At 41.0% G+C, this 27,903-nt stretch overlaps 1 protein-coding gene across 2 annotated transcripts; it reads left to right on the top strand.

Annotated features, from left to right (window-relative positions):
* The first annotated feature begins 158 nt into the window (after positions 1 to 158).
* Positions 159 to 27,903, top strand: tial1 (TIA1 cytotoxic granule-associated RNA binding protein-like 1). 2 transcript variants are annotated; one of them, XM_041867187.2, is made up of 13 exons: positions 159 to 453; positions 1,426 to 1,522; positions 4,309 to 4,407; positions 4,571 to 4,625; positions 4,717 to 4,804; positions 10,148 to 10,223; positions 10,554 to 10,662; positions 13,804 to 13,899; positions 14,016 to 14,100; positions 17,449 to 17,572; positions 17,705 to 17,856; positions 26,413 to 26,451; positions 26,551 to 27,903. In XM_041867187.2, the coding sequence occupies exons 1-13, from the start codon at positions 425 to 427 to the stop codon at positions 26,663 to 26,665; spliced, it is 1,164 nt and encodes a 387-aa protein (XP_041723121.1). In that variant the 5' UTR covers positions 159 to 424; the 3' UTR covers positions 26,666 to 27,903. The 2 variants fall into 2 exon arrangements, with proteins under 2 accessions (XP_041723121.1, XP_041723120.1); XM_041867186.2 differs by having other exon boundaries at positions 166 to 453; positions 4,258 to 4,407.

Below are 27,903 nucleotides of genomic sequence, written 5' to 3'. Positions count from 1 at the left end.
GCGCCCGAGCCAGATTATTCGAATCCCCTCAATGTTAACGCAGTATCGCTTTAATTGACATTATTTTCAAAATAAAAGCTCCCAATTAGGTTTATGATGTTTGACAGATGTCGGCACAACGGGGATTCCACCTTCCTCTCGTGGCTAGCGTATTTTAATGACACACGAGATGTTATAGTATAAGAGTAGCCTACTCGAGATATCTGATTTTATTTTAGTGCTGACTCAACTTTATTAAATCCCCTGTAGACTAAATGCTCATGCGCATCAGTCGGCTTCCTGACTCTCCGGTTTGCGCCATTTTCTTCCTCTTAGCTAGCTAGCTAGCTTAGCTACCGTATAAATACATTGATTAGGCTATCTTCTTATTTAATTCAGCACACCCAGTTAGTAAGTCGGCATTTAAATCAATCGATTTTTTAACATGGAAGACGAAAGCCACCCCAAAACGCTGTAAGTAGTCAACACAACAGCCACGACTTTGCCTCCTAGCTAGCTTGACAATGTTAGCTAACTAACTGTTAACTAGCTAGATAACTATCGACCTCAACAGCTTCCTCATTTCAACCTCTCACTAGGCGAATCAGCATACTTTTTTCTCCCCAGTGAAACAACGGTTACAGTCAGTAGGCTGACCAAACTGTATTCGTGAACTTAGGCAATAATATCTTGCATGGCACATCAGCTTGCTGCTAGCTAAGTTACCTAGCTAGATAACTAATGTTAGCTATCTTCATGTTATTGAAATGTCCCCATCATGGCTGGGATAACGTTATAGTAGTTAGCTAGCTGACAGCTAACTAAGTCATGCCTTTCTCTCTAGCCGACTATACTCAACGATTTACGAGTTTAATCGACTTGCCTTTCTATTGTCTGCATACTGCAGTAATGAGGAACATGTGTTATTTAAAACGAATTAGCTACTTAATCTTAGTATCAAGACAAGTTGATACTTATAGATAGCTAGCTACTTTGGTTGGTCAATAAATAATAGCTACATAATAATTAGGCTATAATTAATTGCAAGAAGAGTGCCTTGGTCCTCGTCTTTTGTTGACCAATTAGGCCTAACCTTAAACCAAATAACAAGTAAAATCTAAATACATTTTGTAAGATCTAGAGGCTATGCAGACCGTTTGTCTAGTGCCAAAAGGTGTCCGCTAGACTCAGAGCCAAAAGGAGTTCCCTAAATGGACAGATTTGTTTTCCAGAGGTGTCTTCATTGGACAGATAGGCGGCACATACCTTCCCACAATCATGAGCAAAATCAGATTTGTGTGCTTAAAACTAAAGATTTGTGTAGTTAAATTTGATATTCAATAAATAACATTCAAGCCAATATTTGAAGCAACTAAACTTATCCTATCCTTAGCCTATCCTTAATCAACCTCCTAAGATCACTCATTTGCCCCATCTTTTCCCTAGGTATGTTGGTAACCTGTCCAGAGATGTAACAGAAATTTTGATTCTTCAGCTGTTCACCCAAATTGGACCTTGCAAAAGTTGTAAAATGATAACTGAGGTAAGATATGTTCTGCTCTGTTAGCTGTGATGACTTATGGAGACATTTGTGTTGACTAGTTTCATTATCATGTATTATGCACTAGGTCTAGGAATTCAAGTCAGTATACAGGGTACTACTGTTAACCTTTTTGACTGTAACAGCTGCCATTGGCACATACCAGTTTTTCACATAATTCCACTCCCTTTTCCATTCATTTTGAATCAATGTTGCCTTTGTTTGTTGGTCTTTATTTCCCATATAAAACTGATAAGATTTGCATCATGTTGAAAAACACACCATTACATTTACATAATTGCCTTGACATATCAAGGACGGGAAAGGTCATTGGTAATTAGGCTTACCCTTTTATAAAACATTTAGCCTATATCCTTGCATTACCTAGCATTTATTTTTGATGCAGTTTTTTTTTCAATAATTTCATTGTCACCCAAAAGGGATTGGATTCAGCACCTCCCTTAAACCGGTCTAATATCCTCCCTTAAATCGGTCTAATATCCTACTCCTTGCAGTTACCGTAGTTACAGGGGGATAAGGGTAAACATGGTCTACCATGGGATGCTGATGTAATGGTTTCTAGTGGACCTGACCAAGACCTTGTCGACATCTCCAGCGTAGCTGGGTGAGACATTATAGGCTACCCTCCATATGACCTACAGTGCATTCGGGAAAGAATTCAGACCCCTTCACTTTTTCCAATTTTTTTTATGTTACAGCCTAATTTTAAAATGGATGAAATTATTTTTTCCTCCAATCAATCTATATACAATACCCCATAATGACAAAGCGAAAACAGGTTTTTAGAAATGTTTACACATTTATAAAAAAATAAAAAAACAGATACCTTTACATAAGTATTCAGACCCTTTGCTATGAGACTTGAAATTAAGCTCAGGTGCATCCTGTTTCCATTGATCATCCTTTAGATGATTCTACAACTTGATTGGAGTCCACATGTGGTAAATTCAATTGATTGGACATGATTTGGAAAGGCACACACGGCTATATAAGGTCCCACAGTTGACAGTGCATGTCAGAGGAAAAACCAAGTCATGAGGTCGAAGGAATTGTCCGTAGAGCTCCGAGACAGGATTGTGTCGAGGCACAGATCTGGGGAAGGGTACCAAAAAATGTCTGCAGCATTGAAGGTCCCCAAGAACACACTGGCCTCCATCATTCTTAAATGGAAGAAGTTTGGAACCACCCAGACTCTTCCTAGAGCTGGCCGCCGGCCAAACTGAGCAATCGGGGGAGAAGGGCCTTGGTTAGGGAGGTGACCAAGAACCCAATGGTCACTCTGACAGAGCTCCAGAGTTCCTCTGTGGAGATGAGAGAATCTTCCAGAAGGACAACCATCTCTGCAGCACTCCACCAATCTACCCTTTATGGTAGTGGCGAGACGGAAGCCACTCCTCAGTAAAAGGCACATGGGAGCCCGCTTGGAGTTTGCCAAAAGGCACCTAAAGGACTGTCAGACCATGAGAAACTGGTCTGACGATACCAAGATTGGTCTGAATGCCAAGCGTCACGTCTGGAGGAAACCTGGCACCATCCCTATGGTGAAGCATGGTGGTGGCAGCATCATGCTGTGGGGATATTTTTCAGTGGCAGGGACTGGGAGACTGGTCAGGATCGAGGGAAAGCTGAACGGAGCTAAGTACAGAGAGATCCTTGATGAAAACCTGCTCCAGAGCGCTCAGGACCTCAGACTGGGGTGAAGGTTAACCTTCCAACAGGACAACAACCCTAAGCACACAGCCAAGACAACGTATTAGTGGCTTCGGGACAAGTCTCTGAATGTCCTTGAGTGGCCCAGCCAGAGCCCAGACTTTAACCAGATTGAACATCTCTGGAGAGACCTGAAAATAGCTGTGTAGCGACGCTCTCCATCCAACCTGACAGAGCTTGAGAGGATCTGCAGAGAAGAATTTGAGAAACTCCCCAAATACAGGTGTGCCAAGCTTGTAGCGTCATACCCAAGAAGACTCGAGGCTGTAATCGCTGCCAAAGGTGCTTCAACAAAGTACTGAGTAAAAGGGTCTGAATACTTATGTAAATGTGATATTTCAGTGTTTTATTTGTAATACATTTGCAACGATGTCTTAACCTGATTTTACTTTGTCATAATGGGGTATTGTGTGTAGATTGAGGGGGAAAAAACAATTTAATCAATTTTAGAATAAGGCTGTAACCTAACAAAATGTGGAAAAAGTCAAGGGGGCTGAATACTTTCCGAATGCACTGTAGGTGACAGTTGAGACGTCTTAGGTTTGGTCTCTTTTTTTTGTTGTTGTCCTGAGTGACGCGTTCAGTCAGATGGATCAGGGAATGTTTATCAGTCGAAATGGGATGTTTTCCATTTCGGCTAACTTTCTTTCTCCTTTAATAAATGTATGATTAGGCCAAGTTCACATGGCACCAATTGTAGTTGGTTCTATTTAGATGTTATGCAATGAATGCAATCAGATCAAATTGCTTATTTTTTCAGCCTTTGGCTGGTTAACCTTATTTGCACACTTTTCCAAAAGAAAGAGGTTAGGGTTATTGAATCCCAGCCTTTTAAATATGATGGCCATTATTTTTAATTGGCTAACATTGGCTCAGTTACATATAGCAGCACAATATTGATGATACACTGTAATCCTCCGATAGAGTAACATGGTCACTCAGTACTTGCAATTGTATTCCAAATATACGTTTGGCAATAATATACTCTCCCAACTTTTTTTTCTCAGCAACCCGATAGCAGGAGGATGAACTCTTCTGTGGGATTTTCTGTTTTGCAGCAATCAAGCAATGACCCGTATTGCTTTGTGGAGTTCTTTGAACACAGAGATGCTGCTGCTGCCCTAGCAGCCATGAATGGGAGGAAGATATTGGGAAAGGTAATTTTTCCACTCTGCAATGAAATACTCTGTGTGTGCGTGTGAGGCTGTTTCTTGCTAAGAAGTGCTAGTTCTAACCCTTTCACAGTGGCTTTTAGGGACATGGAATGAATGCCTTTGCTCCACTTACATTTGATTGTTCTGTGAAATGTTTAATCTTCAGGAGGTCAAAGTAAATTGGGCCACCACTCCAAGTAGCCAGAAGAAAGATACATCTAGTAAGTGTTTACATTTTGAACTTTTTCCTGTTTACTACAAAGTCAGTAGCTGCATCAGGGAATAATAATGATTATTTCTTGGCCGTTTCAGATCACTTCCATGTGTTTGTGGGAGACTTGAGCCCTGAGATCACCACTGAGGATATCAAAGCTGCATTTGCACCTTTTGGGAAAATTTCGTAAGTTGCTTTATGTTTTAAGCTTGTTGGATTTAGTATGTTTCCTCTGACTTGACATCCTCTGGAAATTGTTTTACTCAGTTATTTCTTCTGATCATTTTAGTTACTTTAGAGTTTTTCTCATGTGTTTGTAAGGGGTCCATAAACAGAATAGATGTGTAACTACATATATACAGTTGAAGTCAGAAGTTTACATACACCTTAGCCAAATACATTTAAACTCAGTTTTTCACAATTCCCGACATTTAATCCTAGTGTAAATTCCCTGTTTTATGTCAGTTAGGATCACCACTTTTATTTTAAGAATGTGAAAAAAATAAGAGTGATTTATTTAAGCTTTTATTTCTTTCATCACATTCCCAGTGGGTCAGAAGTTTACATACACTCAATTAGTATTTGGTAGCATTGCCTTTTAAATTGTTTAACTTGGGTCAAACGTTTCAGGTAGCCTTCCACAAGCTACCCACAATAAGTTGGGTGAATTTTGGCCCGTTCCTCTTGACAGAGCTGGTGTAACTGAGTCAGGTTCGTAGGCCTCCTTGCTCGCACACGCTTTTTCAGTTTTGCCCACACATTTTCTACAGGATTGAGGTCAGGGCATTGTGATGGCCACTCCAATACCTTGACTTTGTTGTCCTTAAGCCATTTTGCTACAACTTTGGAAGTATGCTTCGGGTCATTGTCCATTTGGAAGACCCATTTGCGACCAAGCTTTAACTTCTTCACTGATGTCTTGAGATGTTGCTTCAATATATCCACATCATTTTCCTTCCTCATGATGCCATCTATTTTGTGATGTGCACCAGTCCCTCCTGCAGCAAAGCACCCCCACAGCATGATGCTGCCACCCCTGTGCTTCACGGTTGGGATGGTGTTCTTCGGCTTGCAAACCACCACATTTTTCCTCCAAACATAACGATTGTCATTATGGCCAAAGAGTTCAATTTTTTTCATCAGACCAGAGGACATTTCTCCAAAAAGTATGATCTTTGTACCCATGTGCAGTTGCAAACCGTAGTCTGGCTTTTTTATGGCGGTTTTGGAGCAGTGGCTTCTTCCTTGCTGAGCGGCCTTTTATGTTATGTCGATATAGGACTCATTTTACTGTGGATATAGATACTTTTGTACCTGTTTCCTCCAGCATCTTCACAAGGTCCTTTGCTGTTGGTCTGGGATTGATTTGCACTTTTCGCACCAAAGTATGTTCATCTCTAGGAGACAGAACGCGTCTCCTTCCTGAGCGGTCTGACTGCTGCGTGGTCCCATGGTGTTTATACTTGCGTACTATTGTTTGTACAGATGAACGTGGTACCTTCAGGCATTTGGAAATTGCTCCCAAGGATGAACCAGACTTGTGGAGGTCTACAATGGTCTTGGCTGATTTCTTTTGATTTTCCCATGATGTCAAGCGAAGAGGCACTGAGTTTGAAGGTAGGCCTTGAAATACATCCATAGGTACACCTCCAATTGACTTAAATTATGTCAATTAGCCTATCAGAAGCTTCTAAAACAATGACATCATTTTCTGGAATTTTCCAAGCTGTTTAAACGCACAGTCAACTTAGTGTATGTAAACTTCTGACCCACTGGAATTGTGATACAGTGAAATAATCTGTCTGTAAACAATTGTTGGAAAAATTACTTGTCATGCACAAAGTAGATGTCCTAACCGACTTGCCAAAACTATAGTTTGTTAGCAAGAAATTTGTGGAGTGGTTGAAAAACAAGTTTTAATGACTCCAACCTAAGTGTATGTAAACTTCCGACTTCAACTATATATATATATATATATAATATGCGTTGTAGGTATAATTACTTTGACTATTGGTTGAAATACAATTTTTAAAGAACGTCACTCCCAGTCTTGATAAATAAATCACCATCCCTTTCATTAGTTATTCATTCAACTGTTTTGATCATTGTGAGAAACGGAATGACAGAAGTGACACAAGCTCTTTTCAGTTGTCACGTATAGTATGGATATTGACTTTCAGTCTGTATCAAAACCCCCACACTAATTTCACTCCCAACATTGAATGTCAGCTTTCAATTCTCCCTCATGCTTTTTTGATAAATGTAGGAAATGGTAAGTAGTTTGTGATGGCAGATTTAAGATGGTACTTGTATGTGTATCCCTGAGAAGCTTTCAGCCTGTCCATAGTTGTGAGTCTCAGTTAAGTAGTAGTGCTCTGGTTATTTTACAGAAATGCTTATAGGATTGGACAGGAGCTTGAAGGCTAACCGCAAGGAACTGTACACACTGGAAACTCAGATGTATACTTTTTTTCTCATTTATTATTCCTTTCCATGTGTATTTTTTGTATTAACATGACCTAGTTTAGAATAACAAACTCCAATATTCAATATACAGTGGGGTCCGAAATTGACACCCTTGATAAAGATGAGCAAAAATGAGATAAAGATGAAATAATTCAAATATCCACCACCATATTTTACAGTATTTATGGGGTTCTTTTCTACTCATGCGTTCTCATTTTGACGCCAAACCCACCACTGGTGTCCGTGGCCAAAGAGCTGTATGTTCATGTCATCCAACAAATGTAAACGCCTGGAGTTTGCTAAATGGCATTGGCACTTAGATTGGAACCGGTGCTTTGGTCAGGTGACATGAAAATAGAGCTCTTTGGCCACACACACCAGCAGTGGGTTTGGTGACAATGAGAACGCATGAGCAGTAAAATATGGTAGTGGATCTTTTTATGTTCTGGGGCTATTTTGTTTCCACTGGTCCTGGGGCCCTTGTTAAGATCAACTGCATCATGAACTTTACCCAGTACCAGGACATTTTAGCCAAAAACTTGGTTGCCTCTGCCAGGAGGCTGAAACTTGGCCATAAGTGGTTCTTCCAGCAAGACAATAACTCCAAGCACACATAAAAATTAATCCAGAAAGAAATGGTTAGTTGGCCACAAAATCAACATTTTGCAATTGCCATCTTTCTCCGGACTTGAAACCGACTTGAAAACCTGTGGTTTGAATTGAAGGGGGCTGTCTATAATGCAGATGAAGGATCTGGAAGGATTCTGTATGATCCCTCCCAATGTGTTCGCCAACTTATAAAACATTGTAGAAAAAAGGTGAGATTTTGAAAGGTATTGAAAACAGGGGTGTCAATAACTTTGACCCCAACCTTTTTTAGGGGGGAAAATAACTTTTAAACAACAATTTGAGTGTACAATATAGCTCAGTATTTAAATTATTTATTTTATATATTATCAAGTGTGTCAATAATTTTGGATCCGACTGTATATACACTGCTCAAAAAAATAAAGGGAACACTAAAATAACACATCCTAGATCTGAATGAATGAAATAATCTTATTAAATACTTTTTTCTTTACATAGTTGAATGTGCTGACAACAAAATCATACACAAATGATCAATGGAAATCAAATTGATCAACCCATGGAGGTCTGGATTTGGAGTCACCCTCAAAATTAAAGTGGAAAACCACACTACAGGCTGATCCAACTCAAAAGTCAAAATGAGGCTCATTAGTGTGTGTGGCCTCCACGTGCCTGTATGACCTCCCTACAACGCCTGGGCATGCTCCTGATGAGGTGGCGGATGGTCTCCTGAGGGATCTCCTCCCAGACCTGGACTAAAGCATCCGCCAACTCCTGGACAGTCTGTGGTGCAACGTGGCGTTGGTGGATGGAGCGAGACATGATGTCCCAGATGTGCTCAATTGGATTCAGGTCTGGGGAACAGGCGGGCCAGTCCATAGTCCTTCCTCTTGCAGGAACTGCTGACACACTCCAGCCACATGAGGTCTAGCATTGTCTTGCATTAGGAGGAACCCAGGGCCAACCGCACCAGCATATGGTCTCACAAGGGGTCTGAGGATCTCATCTCGGTACCTAATGGGAGTCAGGCTACCTCTGGCGAGCACATGGAGGGCTGTGCGGCCCCCCAAAGAAATGCCACCCCACACCATGACTGACCCACTGCCAAACCGGTCATGCTGGAGGATGTTGCAGGCAGCAGAACGTTCTCCACGGCGTCTCCAGACTCTGTCACGTGCTCAGAGTGAACCTGCTTTCATCTGTGAAGAGCACAGGGCGGCAGTGGCGAATTTGCCAATCTTGGTGTTCTCTGGCAAATGCCAAACGTCCTGCACGGTGTTGGGCTGTAAGCACAACCCCCACCTGTGGACGTCGGGCCCTCATACCACCCTCATGGAGTCTGTTTCTGACCGTTTGAGCAGACACATGCACATTTGTGGCCTGCTGGAGGTCATTTTGCAAGGCTCTGGCAGTGCTCCTCCTGCTCTTCCTTGCACAAAGGCGGAGGTAGCGGTCCTGCTGCTGGGTTGTTGCCCTCCTACGGCATCCTCCACGTCTCCAGATGTACTGGCCTGTCTCCTGGTAGCGCCTCCATGCTCTGGACACTACGCTGACAGACACAGCAAACCTTCTTGCCACAGCTCGCATTGATGTGCCATCCTGGATGAGCTGCACTACCTGAGCCACTTGTGTGGGTTGTAGACTGCGTCGCATGCTACCACTAGAGTGAAAGCACCGCCAGCATTCAAAAGTGACCAAAACATCAGCCAGGAAGCATAGGAACTGAGAAGTGGTCTGTGGTCACCACCTGCAGAACCACTCCTTTATTGGGGGTGTCTTGCTAATTGCCTATAATTTCCACCTGTTGTCTATTCCATTTTCACAACAGCATGTGAAATGTATTGTCAATCAGTGTTGCTTCCTAAGTGGACAGTTCGATTTCACAGAAGTGTGATTGACTTGGAGTTACATTGTGTTGTTTAAGTGTTCCCTTTTATTTTTTTGAGCAGTGTACTTAAGGTCTGTGTAAAACTGTTGTCTCATTCTGGTTTGCTTAGTATTGTTGATAGTTTTATGCTCCTTTCCTAAAATTCTGAAAATGTAAATGTTTTAAAATTTGCAGCTCCCCAAACTCCATATTGGTGGTAATGAATTGACCAGGAAAAATAAAGAAATCTGTTATCAGGCCATGTATGCCGTTTTAATGAATTTTTTTTCTCTTTGATATTTCTGTTGATAGGATGAGCACCATCAGCAAATATTAGGAATGCATGGTAATCCATAAGAAGTGTTGTTTTTGAGGATGATAATTGGTGCAATATTTGACAGAGAACCCGTAACTGAAAATTAATCTGGAGAAAGAAGCAATTAAAATATCAGTGTAGGTCGCATGTCTTTGTACTTGTTTTTGTTTTCAAATGCAATATTACCAGTAATCATTTGAGGATTTAAAAAAAGTTATTAAGATTTTTATGGGAGAATGTAGTCTATTTGCAGTTCAGTGTTATGGATGCTGTTGTCTTGTGTCCTTTTCAGGGATGCTCGTGTTGTGAAGGACATGACGACAGGAAAATCTAAGGGGTATGGATTTGTGTCCTTCTATAACAAACTGGTAAGGCTCCAGTGCAGGAACACAAGATGAAGGTTATTTCTATTTCTGTTTTACTCTTTTCTATTTTCAGTAGATTTGATATTTTTAGATAATTTAAACTTTTAAAAATAAGTACACAGTAAATGCACATTTCGTGTTCTGTTGATCGAATTGTAACTTAAGTACAAGTTGTAGTTTGTCTGATAGTTCATTATTCCTGTTTATCTATTCTAATCTATCCATCTAGTATGTAAAACGTTATAAATTACATAATAGCACTTAGTTTATAGAATATGTATAGAAGCATGTAGAATCTGGAGAAGAAACTTTGTATTTTGTTTAAATCGACAGGATGCAGAGAATGCAATCGTTCACATGGGGGGACAGTGGTTAGGAGGACGCCAGATCAGGACCAACTGGGCAACTCGCAAGCCACCCGCCCCCAAAAATGTGCAAGACAGTAAGTATGAGTGAGCTATGACTAATGAGTTGAAATGGGAGTTATGAGGCTGAATGCTCCATAGGTGCAGTCGGCGTATAACTGAGGGGGACACGTCCGTCCGTCCCCCCCCAATATTCTAGAGAGCTATTTTGTCTCCCCCAATAATTTTCGATCCACTGAATGTGCTGCTTAGTTCATAGAACTGCGGTTACGTGAGCGACCTCCAATATCCGCTAAATGCAATTGTGTCCAACAGAGCAGTTTTAGTTTTCTTCCTACAAATTTGGCTCCAACTTTTGAACGGTTGGTGCTATCAGCTATTATGACCCCATCTCTGAAAGCCACGACTCTCAGGGAAATGTACTTGTTGGAACATGTACATTTACAACACGTACATTTCCCTCTACAACACACACAAGTTGCGCAGGACACGTTAGAAGCTGGCTTCTCTTGTTATGTCAGTCACTGACACACTCACCCATGTCAGCAAATTTTTTTTAGCCTGATGACTCGCACTAAATTCTTCTGCTGCTCTGTCATTTTGCTACATACTCTAGTCTGAGACTGACATTGAAGTTGTTTGTGGTGACGAAGGGCACGAGGGGTGTTTGTACAAAATAGTCATCAGCGATTGGATCGTCTCTAACCAATCAGAGTATCTAACCGCCGCTTTACCCATGTGTGTTTTGGCCCAACCCGTCAGTTTCTGGACCAATCAGACGGCCCCCTAATGTATTCGCATTCGGTGAAGGGTCGGGGAGGTAATCGGATCCAGACTCATTGCAGTGAAGAAACGAACGTCCGTGGGTGTGGCGTAGTGTTTGGCCGGAGCCAGGAGTCTGGGTAGCCAGGCAAAACATTTTTAGATTGGTAAATTAGTCTAGCCAGCTATCTAAACTTGTAGTAATCATGGTCGAATTACCGACCGGGGGGCCCCCATTGATTTTGTTAGTCACTCTCAATCAGGTATCATATTAAAAACTGCAAACATTTCTCTACATGCCATGGCAAAATGTGTAGACTGCAGGAAATTAACTCTAAAACAAAAAAACTTCTCTCCTCTGTCAAGAGGGGAGCCGCTAAAATGTTTCGCTTAGGGCCCCAAAAAGGCTAGGTCCAGCTCTGACTGCATGTGTGAGTATGGATTTGGGGACACAGACCCGCGAGCCACTGGCACTGTGGAACGCTTTCGACACCTTGTAGAGTCCATGCCCTGACGAATTGAGGCTGTTCTGAAGGCAAAAAGTGATGCAACTCAGTATTTGGAAGGTGTTCCTAATGTTTCGTACACTCAGTATAAATGAAACACAGGAAAATCACGTTTTTGACTGCACTGGGCCTTTAAAGTTTCCACCCTGAGATTGGAAAGTTGGAAGTTCGATCCCCGGTCGAGTCCTACCAAAGACTCTACAAATGGGATCTGATGCCTCTGCTTGGCACTCCGCACTAGGAGATGGATTGGGGGTAAGGTGCTTAGCCATGGAGCAAATGAAAATAGGGGGTGCAAACTTGTGTTTATGCACCACCACCTTTTTTTACCAGAAGATAATTATAATCATTGGATCATTTGTCCATTTTCACGTATTTTTTTAGCTAGTCTGTATTTAAGAAATGTCTTATGTGATGGCATTTTGCAAACCCTTTTGCTTCACTACACACACACACACACACACACACACACACCACTGCTTTGATTGGTGTAACGTTAGCTAGAAGCCACAAGTGTCTATCCAGATAATGAAACGGCAACTGTGAAAGAAAATGAAAGGAACTTATAGTTACATGTCATTTGCGGCGTCCATGCTCATGAGAAAAGTCATTGTAGCCTATAATTTCATTTCCCCTGTGAGAACCATGAGGATGGGCTGACTTGGCTTTGCTGTGCCGCAGCCAAAGCCTGTCAGCAGCCAGTTTACCAAAGGTTGCACCGTGTCCATTACATTGTAGAAAAACTCATATCAGCTATCATTCAATAGTTATCCATATTACCGGAGCTTAATCTTATTCATTCTATCTATTTCTATGGCGGATTCGCGGCTGCAATTTATGGAAGATGCCAACACTTTGGAGATAACAATAGATGGCGAAGTCAAAGATAGGCCAGTGGTTTCCATCTGTGGCAAAGTTTTCTTTAAATCAATGCTTATGACAAGTCCAGTTCTAGAACAAGCCAAAACCACATCAACAACAGTTAACATTAGCTAGCTAGATAAGGTTAGCATGCTAGCTAGCTACAGTTTCAGCTGTAGCTAGCTAGCATATTTGTTTATGTTTATTAACTCCACATGGAAATTCCCACACCCAATTCGTGAATGTGTATAAGGAGCCTTCGCCATTCTTTGGAGGTGGAACCTAAATGTGTATTTCATCTCTAGGACAGGAAATTACTTTGAAATTGTGGCGTCAACTTCCTCTGGGGGGGGTCCTTTTAAAACACTACTCAAACGTGTCTTTACTATGTTTTTCTACAAACCTTCCAGAGAGATCATGAATAATGGTGAACCTTGTTAAAGGCCCAGTGCAGTCAAAAATCTGTTTTTACTGTGTTTTGTATCATATTATACAACAGCTGAAGAAATTAACACTGTAAAAGTGCGAGATAATGTGAAATGTAATTGTTGCTGGTTGAAAATACAATCTACACAGGACCTTCTAATCAGCAGGTTTTGCATGGGTGGAGTTTTGGCTTTCCTGGTGACGTCACCAGGTGGTATAAGTTAATAGACCAATAACAAAGAGTTTAAAACCTCTGCCAATAATAGCACATTTTCAGGTCACATATCCCTCCCATTAGGCCCTCAGCTCTGGTAGATTGATCCACATTGTGGTTAATGCACTGCTTTGGTGTCATTCCCCTCCCGAGTCAGACCACTTCCGGAGTCCTAGCAAAATTCTTGCTTGAAAATTAGTTTTTTGCTAAAAAGCTATTTTTGTAAAAAAAATTACCATTTTGAATGGAAAATTATTACATAATACACTTTAATTGTTACCTATAAATAATTTGATATTGAAATAAAAATGGCTACATTGGGCGTTTCTAAAATGTAGGAAATGCGTTTTCAAGTTTAAAAAATTTTCTGGGTCCAGACCCCCCGCCAATCTTGGTCCCCCCCAATGTTCAAATCATGACTACACCACTTTTTTGTATGTTTACACCAGATGGCTCGAAGCAGCTGAGGTTTGAAGATGTAGTGAACCAATCCAGTCCCCAGAACTGCACCGTGTATTGTGGAGGAATCCAGTCAGGACTGTCAGGCAAGTTAATTTAAACATGAAAAGATGCATGCAGACGGTTTAGAATCATTAGATGTTGCCAACAAAGTTGCGACTGGGTTGGCTGAATGTTTCATTGAAATATTTTTTTGTTGCAGAGCACCTTATGCGACAGACATTCTCGCCCTTTGGACAAATAATGGAAATCAGAGTTTTCCCAGAGAAAGGTTACTCTTTCATCAGGTACGGTTTTGTTCTAAACGAAGGTTAACTATTTTGTTTATGTACTACACTAGATATTGCCTAATTCGTCCTGTAGATGGCAGTACCGGTACATGACTCAATGATACATCTTCTAATACTACACCAAAAGCCCCCAATAATGTCTAGAATCCAATCAGATTTAGTTGTGGAAGTAGTAGTTCAATGATTTTATTACAACCTTGTTTGGTTATGCTTTATAGTACATTTCATGGATAATCCATTATAAATATATATACAGTGTCAATACAGGACATTATAAATGCATATACATATACAGCGTCAATACAGGACTAAGATTGAAGCCTACTACACTGGCTCTGACGCTCGTCGGATGTGGCAGGGCTTGCAAACTATTACGCACTACAAAGGGAATCCCAGCAGCGAGCTGCCAGTGACGTGAGCCTACCAGACAAGCTAAATGCCTTTTATGCTCGCTTCGAAACAAGCAACACTGAAGCATGCATGAGAGCACCAGTTGTTCCGGACGACTGTGTGATCACGCTCTCCGTAGCCGATGTGAGCAAGACCTTTAAACAGGTCAACGTTCACAAAGCCGCGGGGCAATACGGATTACCAGGACGTGTACTCAGAGCATGCGCGGACCAACTGGCAAGTGTCTTCACTGACATGTTCAACCTCTCCCTGACAGTCTGTAATACCTACGTGTTTCAAGCAGACCACCATAGTCCCTTTGCCCAAGAAAGCGAAGGTAACCTGCCTAAATGACTACCGCCCCGTAGCACTCACGTCGGTAGCCATGAAGTGATTTGAAAGGCTGGTCATGGCTCACATCAACACCATCATCCCAGAAACCCTAGACCCACTCCAATGCTGCCCCAACAGATCCACAGATGACGCAATCTCAATCACACGCCACTCTGCCCTTTCCCACCTGGACAAAAGGAACACCTATGTGAGAATGCTGTTCATTGACTACAGCTCAGCGTTCAACACCATAGTGCCCACAAAGCTCATCACTAAGCTAAGGACCCTGGGACTAAACACCTCCCTCTGCAACTGGATCCCGGACTTCCTGATGGGCCGCCCCCAGGTGGTAAGGGTAGGCAACACATCTGCCACGCTGATCCTCAACACGGGGGCCCCTCAGGGGTCCGTGCTTAGTCCCCTCCTGTACTCCCTGTTCACCCCCGACTGCGTGGCCAGACACGACTCCAACAGCATCATTAAGTTTGCTGACGACACAACAGTGGTAGGCCTGATCAACGATGAGACCGCCTATAGGGAGGTGGTCAGAGACCTGGCAGTGTGGTGCCAGGACATCAACCTCTCCCTCAACGTGAGCAAGACAAAGGAGCTGATTGTGGACTACAGGAAAAGGAGGGCCGAACACGCCCACATACACATCGACAGGGCTGTAGTGGAGCGGGTCGAGAGTTTCAAGTTCCTTTGTGTCCACATTACCAAAAAACTATCATGGTCCAAACACACCAAGACAGTTGTGAATAATAATAATAATAATAATAATAATATGCCATTTAGCAGACGCTTTTATCCAAAGCGACTTACAGTCATGCGTGCATACATTTTTTGTGTATGGGTGGTCCCGGGGATCGAACCCACTACCTTGGCGTTACAAGCGCCGTGCTCTACCAGTTGAGCTACAGAGGACCACAGAGGGCACGACAACACCTTTTCCCCCTCAGGAGACTAAAAAGATTTGGCATGGGTCCCCAGATCCTCAAAATGTTCTACAGCTGCACCATTGAGAGCATCCTGACCGGTTGCATCACCGCCTGGTATGGCAACTGCTCGGCATCCGACCGTAAGGCGCTACAGAGGGTAGTGCTTCCTGCCATCCAGGACCTATATACTAGGCAGTGCCAGAGGAAGGCTAAAAAAATGTGTCAGACTCCAGTCACTCAAGTCATAGAATGTTCTCTCTGCTACCGCCCGGCAAGCGGTACCGGAGCGTCAAGTCTAGGTCCAAAAGGCTCCTTAACAGCTTCTACCCCCAAGCCATAAGACTGCTGAACATTTAATCAAATGGCCAACCGGACTATTTACATTGACCCACCTCCCCTTTGTTTTTACACTGCTGCTACTCGCTGTTTATTATCTATGCATAGTCACTTTACCCCTACCTACATGTACAAATTACCTCGACTAACCTGTAACCCTGCACATTGACTCGGTACCGGTATCCCCTGTATATAGCCTCGTTATTGTTATTTTGTGTTCATTTGTATTTTATTTTATTTTTTACTTTAGTTTATTTAGTAAATATTTTCTTAACTCTATTTCTTGAACTGCATTGTTGGTTAAGGGCTTGTAAGTAAGCATTTCACGGTAAGGTCTACACCTGTTGTATTCAGCACGTGACAAATAAAATGTGATTTGATAAAAATGTAAAAGGAGAAATCCACTCAATCTTTTTGGTCTTTTTTTCATTAGTCCACTGTTGATACAGTCCCAAAATGTTTTGCATGCCAGCAGTCAAGTTTTCAAGATCTTGGACTTTCAAGAAGCGAAGTGTCACTTGCCAAGTCCAATATCTTGAACTTCACTGCTGACATGTAAAACATTTTGGGACTGTATCAACAATGGACTAATGAAAAAAATACCAAAATAGTTTTTGAGTGGAGTTATAAATGCTCTTGAATGAAATACTCATTTATTAATAATATGCCATTTAGCAGACGCTTTTATCCAAAGCGACTTAGTCATGTGTGCATACATTTTTACGTATGGGTGGTCCCGGGGATCGAACCCACTACCCTGGCGTTACAAGCGCCATGCTCTGTACTTATTACTTTCTTAGTAAACACTACAGGTAACTGCCAAAATAAAAGAAACCCCAACATAAAGTGTCTTAATAGGGCGTTGGGCCACCAGAACCCGCCAGAACAGCTTTAATGCACCTTGGCATAGATTCTACAAGTGTCTGGAACTCTATTGGAGAGATGCGACACCAGTATTCCTCGAGAAATTTCATCATCAAACCATTCAGTGCCCAACTGTGCCTTGTGGATGGGAGCATTGTCATACTGGAAGAGATCACTCCCATCAGAATAGAAATGCTTCACCATAGGTTGAAGGTGATCTCAGAATGGCTGTGTATTTATTGGCATTTACCTTGCCCTCTAAGGGGTTGAGTGAACCTATACCATGCAAGAAAAATGCCAGAACGGAGCCACCCGAACCCTAATTTACTCAAGTGCTTCCTTTATTTTGGCAGTTACCTGTATATAAACCATAAAAATTAAAAAATGTAATTATGCTGCACGTTTTTACTTTACATTTTCATTGCATTGCTGAAATACATTTCTTGACCTCAGTTTCTTGTTGACATTTGTGTTCTTCTGACAGGTTTTCCTCCCATGAAAGTGCTGCCCATGCAATTGTCTCTGTAAATGGAACGTCCATCGAATGCCACATAGTGAAGTGCTACTGGGGCAAAGAATCCCCCGACATGGCCAAAAACGTACCACAGGTAGGACACAAGTATCTTTTTAATTGAGACATTGCTCAAATAAAATCTCTACATTTCCCAGTGCACATGATTTGCTTTACTCACCCAGAAAAATGTATCCTGCTCTGTATTATGTTTCCTGTTATCTTTCAGATGGAGTATGGTCAGTGGGGACAATGGAACCAAATGTATGGGAGCCCCCAGGCCCAGCAGTATGGACAACAGTACATGGCAAATGGTTGGCAAGTGCCTTCTTATGGAGTGTCTTATGGACAGTCATGGAATCAGCAAGGATTTGGTGTTGAGTGAGTATTAAACATTTTGGACATTGTAAAATGCTCTTGAAAGGAGAATTCTTTCCTAAGTATCTAAACCCGTTCAGTTGTTTGCAGCACTTCTTTGTTATGGAGTTCTGTTCTTGCCATCTCCAGTTATGGTAGACTGACTGTTCACCATTTTCTTCTGACTATACTGTAGGCTTCCTGGTGCGGAATTACACCATAGCACGGTGATTTCACAAAATAGCCTCACATTGCTGGTTACATTCATAATTTTTTCCCCCACACTATTTTCTTAACTCAATAGCTGTTATTAGGGGTTCACAGCGAACCTGTGAAAACCTATTGTTATTGTCTGAAAAGTTTTTTCTTGACATGGTCAAATAACGTTTTTTTCTAATTTGGCACACAGATACTAGAGGCCATGAGTACCTTGGTCAAAAAAATTGGCACCAATTGGCCTGTGGGGGGCACAGTAATAAGCAGTCTCACTTAAACCCTATCAGTCGCCCCATTGAGCTATAAAAGAACTAGAAAGCGTCCAAGATGGCCAACCGTTGTTTTCAACGTAATCTACTCATGTTCGCATACTGTTTCATGGTTGCTGCCATCTTTCTAGATCTGGTTTTACTGAACTAACACTCCGTGCGCACTAGACAGACAGCAGTATCACGCGAACATGCTCCGGGAATTTTGCCAGAACGTGCCAAGCACATGGACAGCTATAGAATGGCTGATTTGCTCATATTTGCAAAGGCCTACCTGTGATTTGGCTGTAGGAATGGGAGGAAGGAATATACATGCATAATGATCTGCATTTCATTGTCAGTAAGGGGAAAACACAGCATTAAACCTTCTTTACTCTTTAGTTAACACAGACACATACTCTCCCTCCCTTCCTCACACACTCTGTCTCCCTCACTCTCATAAACACACACGTCATTCTCTTTCCCACAAACACACATACACACACTGCTCCAAACTTTTAAAACATTAGGCACCAAACAGAATTTATGGAGCACCAGAAATAAATTGATTTTGATATAGTTTAGGCTTACATTAATTAGGCCTATATGAATCCTACCTTTTTTAAGCACATATCATGAGTAGCAGACACTTTTCCTTTCAAATTTGCCTAAACCTACTGTCATGTTACCGGGTTGTTAGCTAGCTAGGTAACATGACCTGAACAACATTGTTATCAAACCAATAATTAACGAATAGAATTTAAGATAAAACGTAATAAATATGAATAGATCTAATCTAGGGCAAGGATAAAGAATGACATAATTAAAAACCTGTCTAGGTTCTCTACTGGAGTAGGCCTATACGATCCTAAAATAATTTATCTTTTACATTTCAAAAATAAATCTCAATATTAAAAATGTCAAGGACATATTATTGTTCCGATACACACCGGCAAATGGATTGAGTATTGTCAACAGGGTTGTTGTCTCTATTAGTGTGTGGCGGGCTGGTTAACACTGGGTTAAACTGATTAAAGCTAACTGTAGAGCCAACACAATAACTGGCTTATGGAAGCACTTCTCTAAGCAAGAAGGATATTATATAATTTTTACATTAGCTATTTACGCTACCCTTATATTCTCGATCCTAATGATATAGGCCTAGGTGTAAAACAGCCGAGGTGATGGAGCAACGACCCTGGAATAAAAACAAAATGTGTGTTTGTGGAGAGCGGGTGGGTTTTACAGGTTTACTCGCTCTGGATTGTCAGTACTGCATGTTTTTTTTATTTTTTTGCTATCGTGCCATGGCTGTGTCAGGGTCGATTTGTAAGTTAAACTTATGTATCCCTTTATGGGTAGTGTGATGCCTAAGACACATTTTTACTGGAAGTCATTAGAATGTATGTTCCTTTTTCCTTCTTCCGTTTTGTCGGGAAGAAACAGGATATCAAATCAATATAGTGAGGACTACATGAAATACAGTGGGGGAAAAAAGTATTTAGTCAGCCACCAATTGTGCAAGTTCTCCCACTTAAAAAGATGAGGCCTGTAATTTTCATCATAGGTACACGTCAACTATGACAGACAAAATTAGAAAAAAAAATCCAGAAAATCACATTGTAGGATTTTTTAAAAATTTATTTGCAAATTATGGTGGAAAATAAGTATTTGGTCAATAACAAAAGTTTCTCAATACTTTGTTGTATACCCTTTGTTGGCAATGACACAGGTCAAACGTTTTCTGTAAGTCTTCAAGGTTTTCACACACTGTTGCTGGTATTTTGGCCCATTCCTCCATGCAGATCTCCTCTAGAGCAGTGATGTTTTGGGGCTGTCGCTGGGCAACACGGACTTTCAACTCCCTCCAAAGATTTTCTATGGGGTTGAGATCTGGAGACTGGCTAGGCCACTCCAGGACCTTGAAATGCTTCTTACGAAGCCACTCCTTCGTTGCCCGGGCGGTGTGTTTGGGATCATTGTCATGCTGAAAGACCCAGCCATGTTTCATCTTCAATGCCCTTGCTGATGGAAGGTTTTCACTCAAAATCTCACGATACATGGCCCCATTCATTCTTTCCTTTACACGGATCAGTCGTCCTGGTCCCTTTGCAGAAAAAACAGCCCCAAAGCATGATGTTTCCACTCCCATGCTTCACAGTAGGTATGGTGTTCTTTGGATGCAACTCAGCATTCTTTGTCCTCCAAACACGACGAGTTGAGTTTTTACCAAAAAGTTATATTTTGGTTTCATCTGACCATATGACATTCTCCCAATCCTCTTCTGGATCATCCAAATGCACTCTAGCAAACTTCAGACGGGCCTGGACATGTACTGGCTTAAGCAGGGGGACACGTCTCGCACTGCAGGATTTGAGTCCCTGGCGGCGTAGTGTGTTACTGATGGTAGGCTTTGTTACTTTGGTCCCAGCTCTCTGCAGGTCATTCACTAGGTCCCCCCGTGTGGTTCTGGGATTTTTGCTCACCGTTCTTGTGATCATTTTGACCCCCACGGGGTGAGATCTTACGTGGAGCCCCAGATCGAGGGGAGATTATCAGTGGTCTTGTATGTCTTCCATTTCCTAATAATTGCTCCCACAGTTGATTTCTTCAAACCAAGCTGCTTACCTATTGCAGATTCAGTCTTCCCAGCCTGGTGCAGGTCTACAATTTTGTTTCTGGTGTCCTTTGACAGCTCTTTGGTCTTGGCCATAGTGGAGTTTGGAGTGTGACTGTTTGAGGTTGTGGACAGGTGTCTTTTATACTGATAACAAGTTCAAACAGGTGCCATTAATACAGGTAACAAGTGGAGGACAGAGGAGCCTCTTAAAGAAGAAGTTACAGGTCTGTGAGAGCCAGAAATCTTGCTTGTTTGTAGGTGACCAAATACTTATTTTCCACCATAATTTGCAAATAAATTCATTAAAAATCCTACAATGTGATTTTCTGGATTTTTTTCTCAATTTGTCTGTCATAGTTGACGTGTACCTATGATGAAAATTACAGGCCTCTCTCATCTTTTTAAGTGGGAGAACAATTGGTGGCTGACTAAATACTTTTTTTCCCCACTGTATGTCTCTCTGCCGATAGGCAACGTGCATGTAATGGACATAAATAACTGGTCTTGTGATATCTATAGGTTTCTTTCTAAAAAAAAATTTTACAATTGGAAAGGTGAACTGAGCAGGCTGGGCTGACATGGTTATAGCCTTGGCTAGGACTTTCTTAATATGACCATGAATTTATAATATTGTGCTATTATTATTTCTAGTAATATTATCTATTGTTGTTTTATTTTTTTCAGACTGTTTTCCATGTTATTTGGTTAGTTCTCTCTTTAAAAACACCCTCCTAAATATGCAATAGACTTATGGGACTTTGAATGTGTGAAGGGTGGCAGTATTGAATAATGTTATCATGGGACTGCCCATATTTCCCTCTGGCCTACGCCAAGGGTTTGCCTTAGGACGTGAAGGTGCGTCATGAGTCAGGGAGATGGTCTTAGTGACAACAGAGGAGGACGGTTTTAGTGGGTGGAATATTAGGACAATTGGAGGTTTACACAGTTGCAGCTACAGTATTCTTAACAGTGCAAATATTATGGTAAAGCTATATGGACACTTAATCATCATGGTCCTTTTTGATGGTAATTTTACAAACATTGGTTGTGGTAAGTATAATTGAAAATTGTATCTCATTATGGTAAGTGGTGAAATAAGTATAGCCAGTTGTAATGGCTTAGCAGATAATAAGAAAAGACAATCCGTATTTACCTGGCTAAAAGAGAAGGAAAATAATATATATTGTTTACAGGGAACTCACTCTACAAATATATATGAGGTTGGAAAGGACTGGGAGGGAGAAATATATGTTTATATTAATTACAATTTTGATCCGATTGTGCAAACGGATCCTCAAGGAAGATGGATCATTTTAAATATGCTATTGGACCAAAAAACGATCTAGCTAATTAATCTATATGGACCAAATATTGATGATCCACACGGAAAGTATTCAGACCCCTTGTCTTTCTCCACATTTTGTTACGTTACAGCGTTATTCTAAACTTGATTAAATTGTTGTTTTTTCTCATCAATCTACACACAATACCCCATAATGACAAAGCAAAAACAGTTTTTTAGAAATTTCGGCAAATGTATTATCAATAAAAATGGAAATATCACATTTACATAAGTATTCAGACCCTTTTACTCAGTACTTTGTTGAAGCACCTTTTGGCAGTGATTTACAGCCTCAAGTCTTCTTGAGTATGATGCGACAAGCTTGGCACACCTGTATTTGGGTAGTTTCTCCCATTCTTCTCTGCAGATCCTCTCAGCCTCTGTCAGGTTGGATGGGGAGCGTCGCTGCACAGCTATTTTCAGGTCTCTCCAGAGATGTTTGATCAGGTTCAAGTCCGGGCTCTGGCTGGGCCACTCAAGGACATTCAGAGACTTGTCCCGAAGCTACTCCTGCGTTTTCTTGGCTGTGTGTTTAGGGTTGGTGTCCTGTTGGAAGGTGAACCTTCGCCCCAGACTGAGGTCCTGAGCGCTCTGGAGCAGGTTCTCATCAAGGATCTCCCTGTACTTTCCTCTGTTCATCTTTCCCTCGATCCTGACTAGTCTCCCAGTCCCTGCCACTGAAAAACATCCCCACAGCATGATGCTGCCACCACCATGCTTCACCGTAGGGATGGTGCCAGGTTTCCTCCAGACATGACGCTTGGCATTCAGGCCAAATAGTTCAATATTGGTTTCATCAGACCAGAGAATCTTGTTTCTCATGGTCTGAGAGTCCTTTAGGTGCCTTTTGGCAAACTCGAAGCGGGCTGTCGTGCCTTTTACTGAGGAGTGGCTTCCGTCTGGCCACTCTACCATAAAGGGCTGATTGGTGGAGTGCTGCAGAGATGGTTGTCCTTCTGGAAGGTTCTCCCATCTCCACAGAGGAACTCTGGAGCTCTCAGTGACCATCAGGTTCTTGGTCACCTCCCTGACCAAGGCCCTTCTCCCCTGATTGCTCTGTTTGGCAGGGCTGCTGGCTCTAGGAAGAGTCTTGGTGTTTCCAAACTTCTTCCATTTAAGAATGATTGAGGCCACTGTGCTCTTGGGGACCTTCAATGCTGCTGACATTTTTTGGTACCCTTCCCCAGATCTGTGCCTCGACACAATCCTTTCTCAGAGCTCAACGGACAATTCCTTCGATCTCGTGGCTTGGTTTCTGCTCTGAGATGCACTGACAACTGTGGGACCTTTTATATAGACAGGTGTGTGTGCCTTTCCAAATCATGTCCAATTAATTGAATTTACCACAGGTGGACTCCAATCAAGTTGTAGAAACATCTCAAGGATGATCAATGGAAACAGGATGCACCTGAGCTTAATTTCGAGTCTCATAGCAAAGGGTCTGAATACTTATGTAAAGTTATTTCTATTTTTTATTTTAATAAGTTTGCAGAAATGTCTAAACCTGTTTTCGTGTGTAGATTGATGAGAAATGTATTTAATCCATTTTAGAATAAGGCTGTAATGTAACAAAGTGCAAAAAGTCTAGGGATCTGAATACTTTCCGAATGCACTGTATAATAATCTATTGAGCTCACAAGCAATGAATGAATCTATTATTATTGTGAGATATAATATGGTTTTAAGTACCTCAATGGATCGTAAAGGAAATCACACTACAGAAAATGATCACCCTCATGATTTTTAAGGAGATTATGAAATCATGGCTACATTAGAACTAGTGGATATATGGACGCTGAAAAACCCTGACCTGGTGAGATATAAGGAGGCACACCTGTTAATTGAAATGCATTCCAGGTGACTACCTCAGGAAGCTGGTTGAGAGAATGCAAAGATGTCATCAAGGCAAAGGGTGGCTATTTGAAAAATATAAAATATAACATATTTTGATTTGTTTAACACTTTTTTGGTTACTACAGTTTAGGTCAAAAGATTAGACTAAAATAAAATAGAGGAAATAATAGTGCAGGTAGATGGCAATAAACTCCTATAGAGCCACAAAATAAGTTGGAGGGAAAACAAATAATTGGAGGAACTTATTCAAGAACGATCAAGTGTAATTTATTACAAAAATAAAGCGAATTGGATGGAAATGGTGAAAGATGCACTACATTTTTCTTGAATCTTCAACATAGAAATGCTACCAAAAAGAATTGATAGAAACTCGTTACAAATGACCGTCATCCATGATTCACCAAATGATATTTTGAAAGAGGAAGCAAAATATTTTAAGCATATGTTTTCTTCAGTCTCCATCTCCACTTAATGATGTTAACTGTAAGGATTTATTTCCTAATAATAATATCATTAATAATGTAAAATGTAACCAAATTCCTGTGTGAAAGCCAATTTACAGAGGAGGAACTTTTTGAGGCAATTAAATATTTTCAGTCTGGACAAACACCAGGGCTTGATGGTATACCAGTAGAGGTATATCAGACCTTTTTGGTGTACTCAAAGATCCATTATTAGCATGTTTTTAATTACTCCTATAAAAATTGTAGACTTTCAGGTACTCAACAAGGTCTGATTTCATTACTACTGAAACAGGACCCAGGTGCTAAGTATAAAGATCCAGTCCGTTTAAAAAACTGGAGGCCTTTTACACTTCGATGTTGTGATGTGAAAATCCTGGCGAATTGCATAGCACATAGAATAAAAAATGTTTTACCAGATATTGTTCATCCTGATCAGACAGGTTTTTTACATGGACGATATATTGGAGATAATATATGACAATTACTTGAAACAATTGAACATCATGAATCAAAGATACCAGGCCTGGTCTTCATAGAAGATTTTGAAAAGGCGTTTGATAAAGTACGACTAGAATTTATATATAAATTCCTGGATTACTTAAATTTAGGTGAATCTCTTATACAATGGGTTAAAGTTATGTACAGCAACCCCAGGTGTAAAATAGTAAATATTGGTTACTTCTCAAAGTATTGAGCTTTAAGAGGAGTAAAACAAGGTAGTCCGTTGTCTCAAGTTTTTTCTTTAGTCCGCAATCTGTATTAGTTTTAAAATGGCCCGCGACATGGTTTGTGAAATTATATAAAATGTGCGCGAATCCTGATAGAAAGGGGGGGGGGGGGGGAAAGGCATCCCCGGTAATATGGGTCATATTTTTAACCGTTTAGGCCAGACACAAGCCTTTTTCTTTGCTGTAAAGCTGCAAGCATGCCTGTCGCAAAGCGGTGCTCTATTGTCCCCCTCTGAACTCAGAGGCTGCATGACTGTGAACTTGCAAAGTCTACTCAGACTGGTCTGTGCTCTTGGTTATAACATGCGATGAAATGATACAATGTATTGCTCACTTTGCACGCTGCTCCAATGTAACAAATGTACAAATCTTAAAGGGTCTGCATCCCCGCTCGCCATCACGGCTAAATTATATTTATAAAAACTGACAGAGGAATAGACGCGCATGAAGAGCGGACGGAGAGAAGCAGGTGAGTGAGACTAGTGGCTGTTGCTTAAATTCAACTGAATTTTATAAACAAAACTGACTTTATAAAAATGTTATAACGTGCCAGCAGGTTCTTTAGATCGGTAGTATCATATAAAATGGTACTACGGTATTCTAAAATTTCGGTATCGTGATGTTTTGGTACAGTGATATTATCGTGGTACCGGTATACCTTGCAACACTACACATCTTAACTTATTTTGAGAAATGCTAAGGGATTGGTCAAAAGATGGCAGTTATTATCAAAAATCTGATTTTACATGTCCATTTTAAACCATGGTAAATCCACTCCGCAGTGGCCTTGCTTTGTTATCCGACTGCTCGTGTCCTTTATGTCATCCTCTGAACTCCGTTCATTGCTGCTCGCAGCTATATTTTCATTATGTAGTTTCAATTTTAACAGCGTGGAAGTTATAAAGCTCATGTCACTTTTACTCCTACTTTTCTGTCAACAATATTCTCCTGAAAAACAGCAGTTTGGAGACATTTTAAGGACAGTCCTGATCATTCTGACCACAGTTTCTTGTTGACATTTGCAAGCATAGGCCATCCAGTGTCATAGCAAACCTGGGGAAATGGTTTGACTCCGGAGCCACACTTAACTATGACATCTTGTTCACAGGGACTCCATTCTGGCCGCAGCAGCACAGAACATTTCAAGGTGACAAACACACTCAGTGCTTCCCAGCCCAAAGCTTTCACTTACCAGCCTCTGCATCTTGCTGTGAACCTTCCCTTGTGTGTACCTTCTCTCTTGCAGACAGTCCCAGTCCCCAGCCTGGGTGGGAGGGTTTGGATCCCCGGCGCCGTCCCAGCCCGGTCCTGTGATGCCCAACCAGGGAAACTTCAACATGGCTGGCTACCAGACACAGTGATCAGGCTCTCACTCACATCAGTGGGAATTAGTGGACTTTCAGTTAGGAGAACATAAAGAAAATAACATTGTAATCATCTGGAGAGATTGTGTTAAAGCAGAGAAGATCAGGAGCAACAATAGTTTACCTCTTTTGAGGAAGCAAATGTTATTTATAAAGACGGGTAGGGAGTTGTTTTTATTGGCTGAAGTTGTGTTGTGTACAAATTAAATTTCAACAAGAAGTATGAAAAAAAACTTGGACTGAATTTTCACGCTTTTATATAGGGGATATCTTGGTAAGGATTTTTTGATGAGTTTTAGTTGACCACTTAATGTAGTCTAAAACAGACTTAATGTCATTTATATACCCATGTTTGTCACAGGACATTGCACAGGTACATATAGAAAGAAGTTGTACATTTTCAGAACATAATGCTCTTTAAATTGTTAAAGAGTTTCTGATTAAATCACTTTCTGAACATTTGACAGATGAGTAAACACATGTTCAGTCTCCTGCTTTAAGACGTTTAGCATTTTGGCCCAACAAAGCAAGGAAAAAGCACTTTTAGGGTCATATTTGCTTTAAATCTTCCAAGGCATATGGATTTGTGTGCCATTATGTATATTTACATTTTATTTACTTCACTTTCTTCGTTTCCTGACATTGTACTAGCCGTATTCCTTAATAATGCGTGTAAATCTGTATGCTATTATTTGCTTATACCTGTAAATGTCACTTATAATGGAAAAGGGTCATGAAGGCCAAACGTGTGTGTATATAACCCTCGAACACCTGATTTGAAATAAGGGTTTCCAAGCATGTACTCTTTAGTGTCACAGGAGCTCCACAAACCTAATGTTGTATATACTGTAGATGGGTGTGCAATGCAGGGCTGACATATTGAATCTATTCAATATAATTTACAAAGAAGCCTTAATTTAAATGTCAGTTACTGCACCCTTTTATTATTTTACTCAATGAAGCCCTGTTAGAAAGCTGAACTCTAGATTTTAGAACCGATGTTTTTATCATTTAAAGTTGTGCCATTTTCAGCTAATAGCAGGAGACAAGTAGTGAACGTTTCCTGGAGACATTTTGAGGGTGAATTGCACGTTTTTGAAAATGTATTATCTTGGTTGCTCAAAGTATTGAATGTAAAATGGCAATTGTTTTAATGACAAATAAATTCAGCAATTGACAATTCAATTTTCAATGTAAAAGGGTCTCAATAAAAAATAATTATTGGAAGAAAATAA

The sequence above is a fragment of the Coregonus clupeaformis genome, chromosome 37, assembly GCF_020615455.1.
Source record: "Coregonus clupeaformis isolate EN_2021a chromosome 37, ASM2061545v1, whole genome shotgun sequence".
Taxonomy (NCBI): Eukaryota; Metazoa; Chordata; class Actinopteri; order Salmoniformes; family Salmonidae; genus Coregonus; species Coregonus clupeaformis.
The sequence above is the reverse complement of the archived record's forward strand: the minus strand, read 5'-3'. Positions and strand labels throughout refer to the sequence as shown.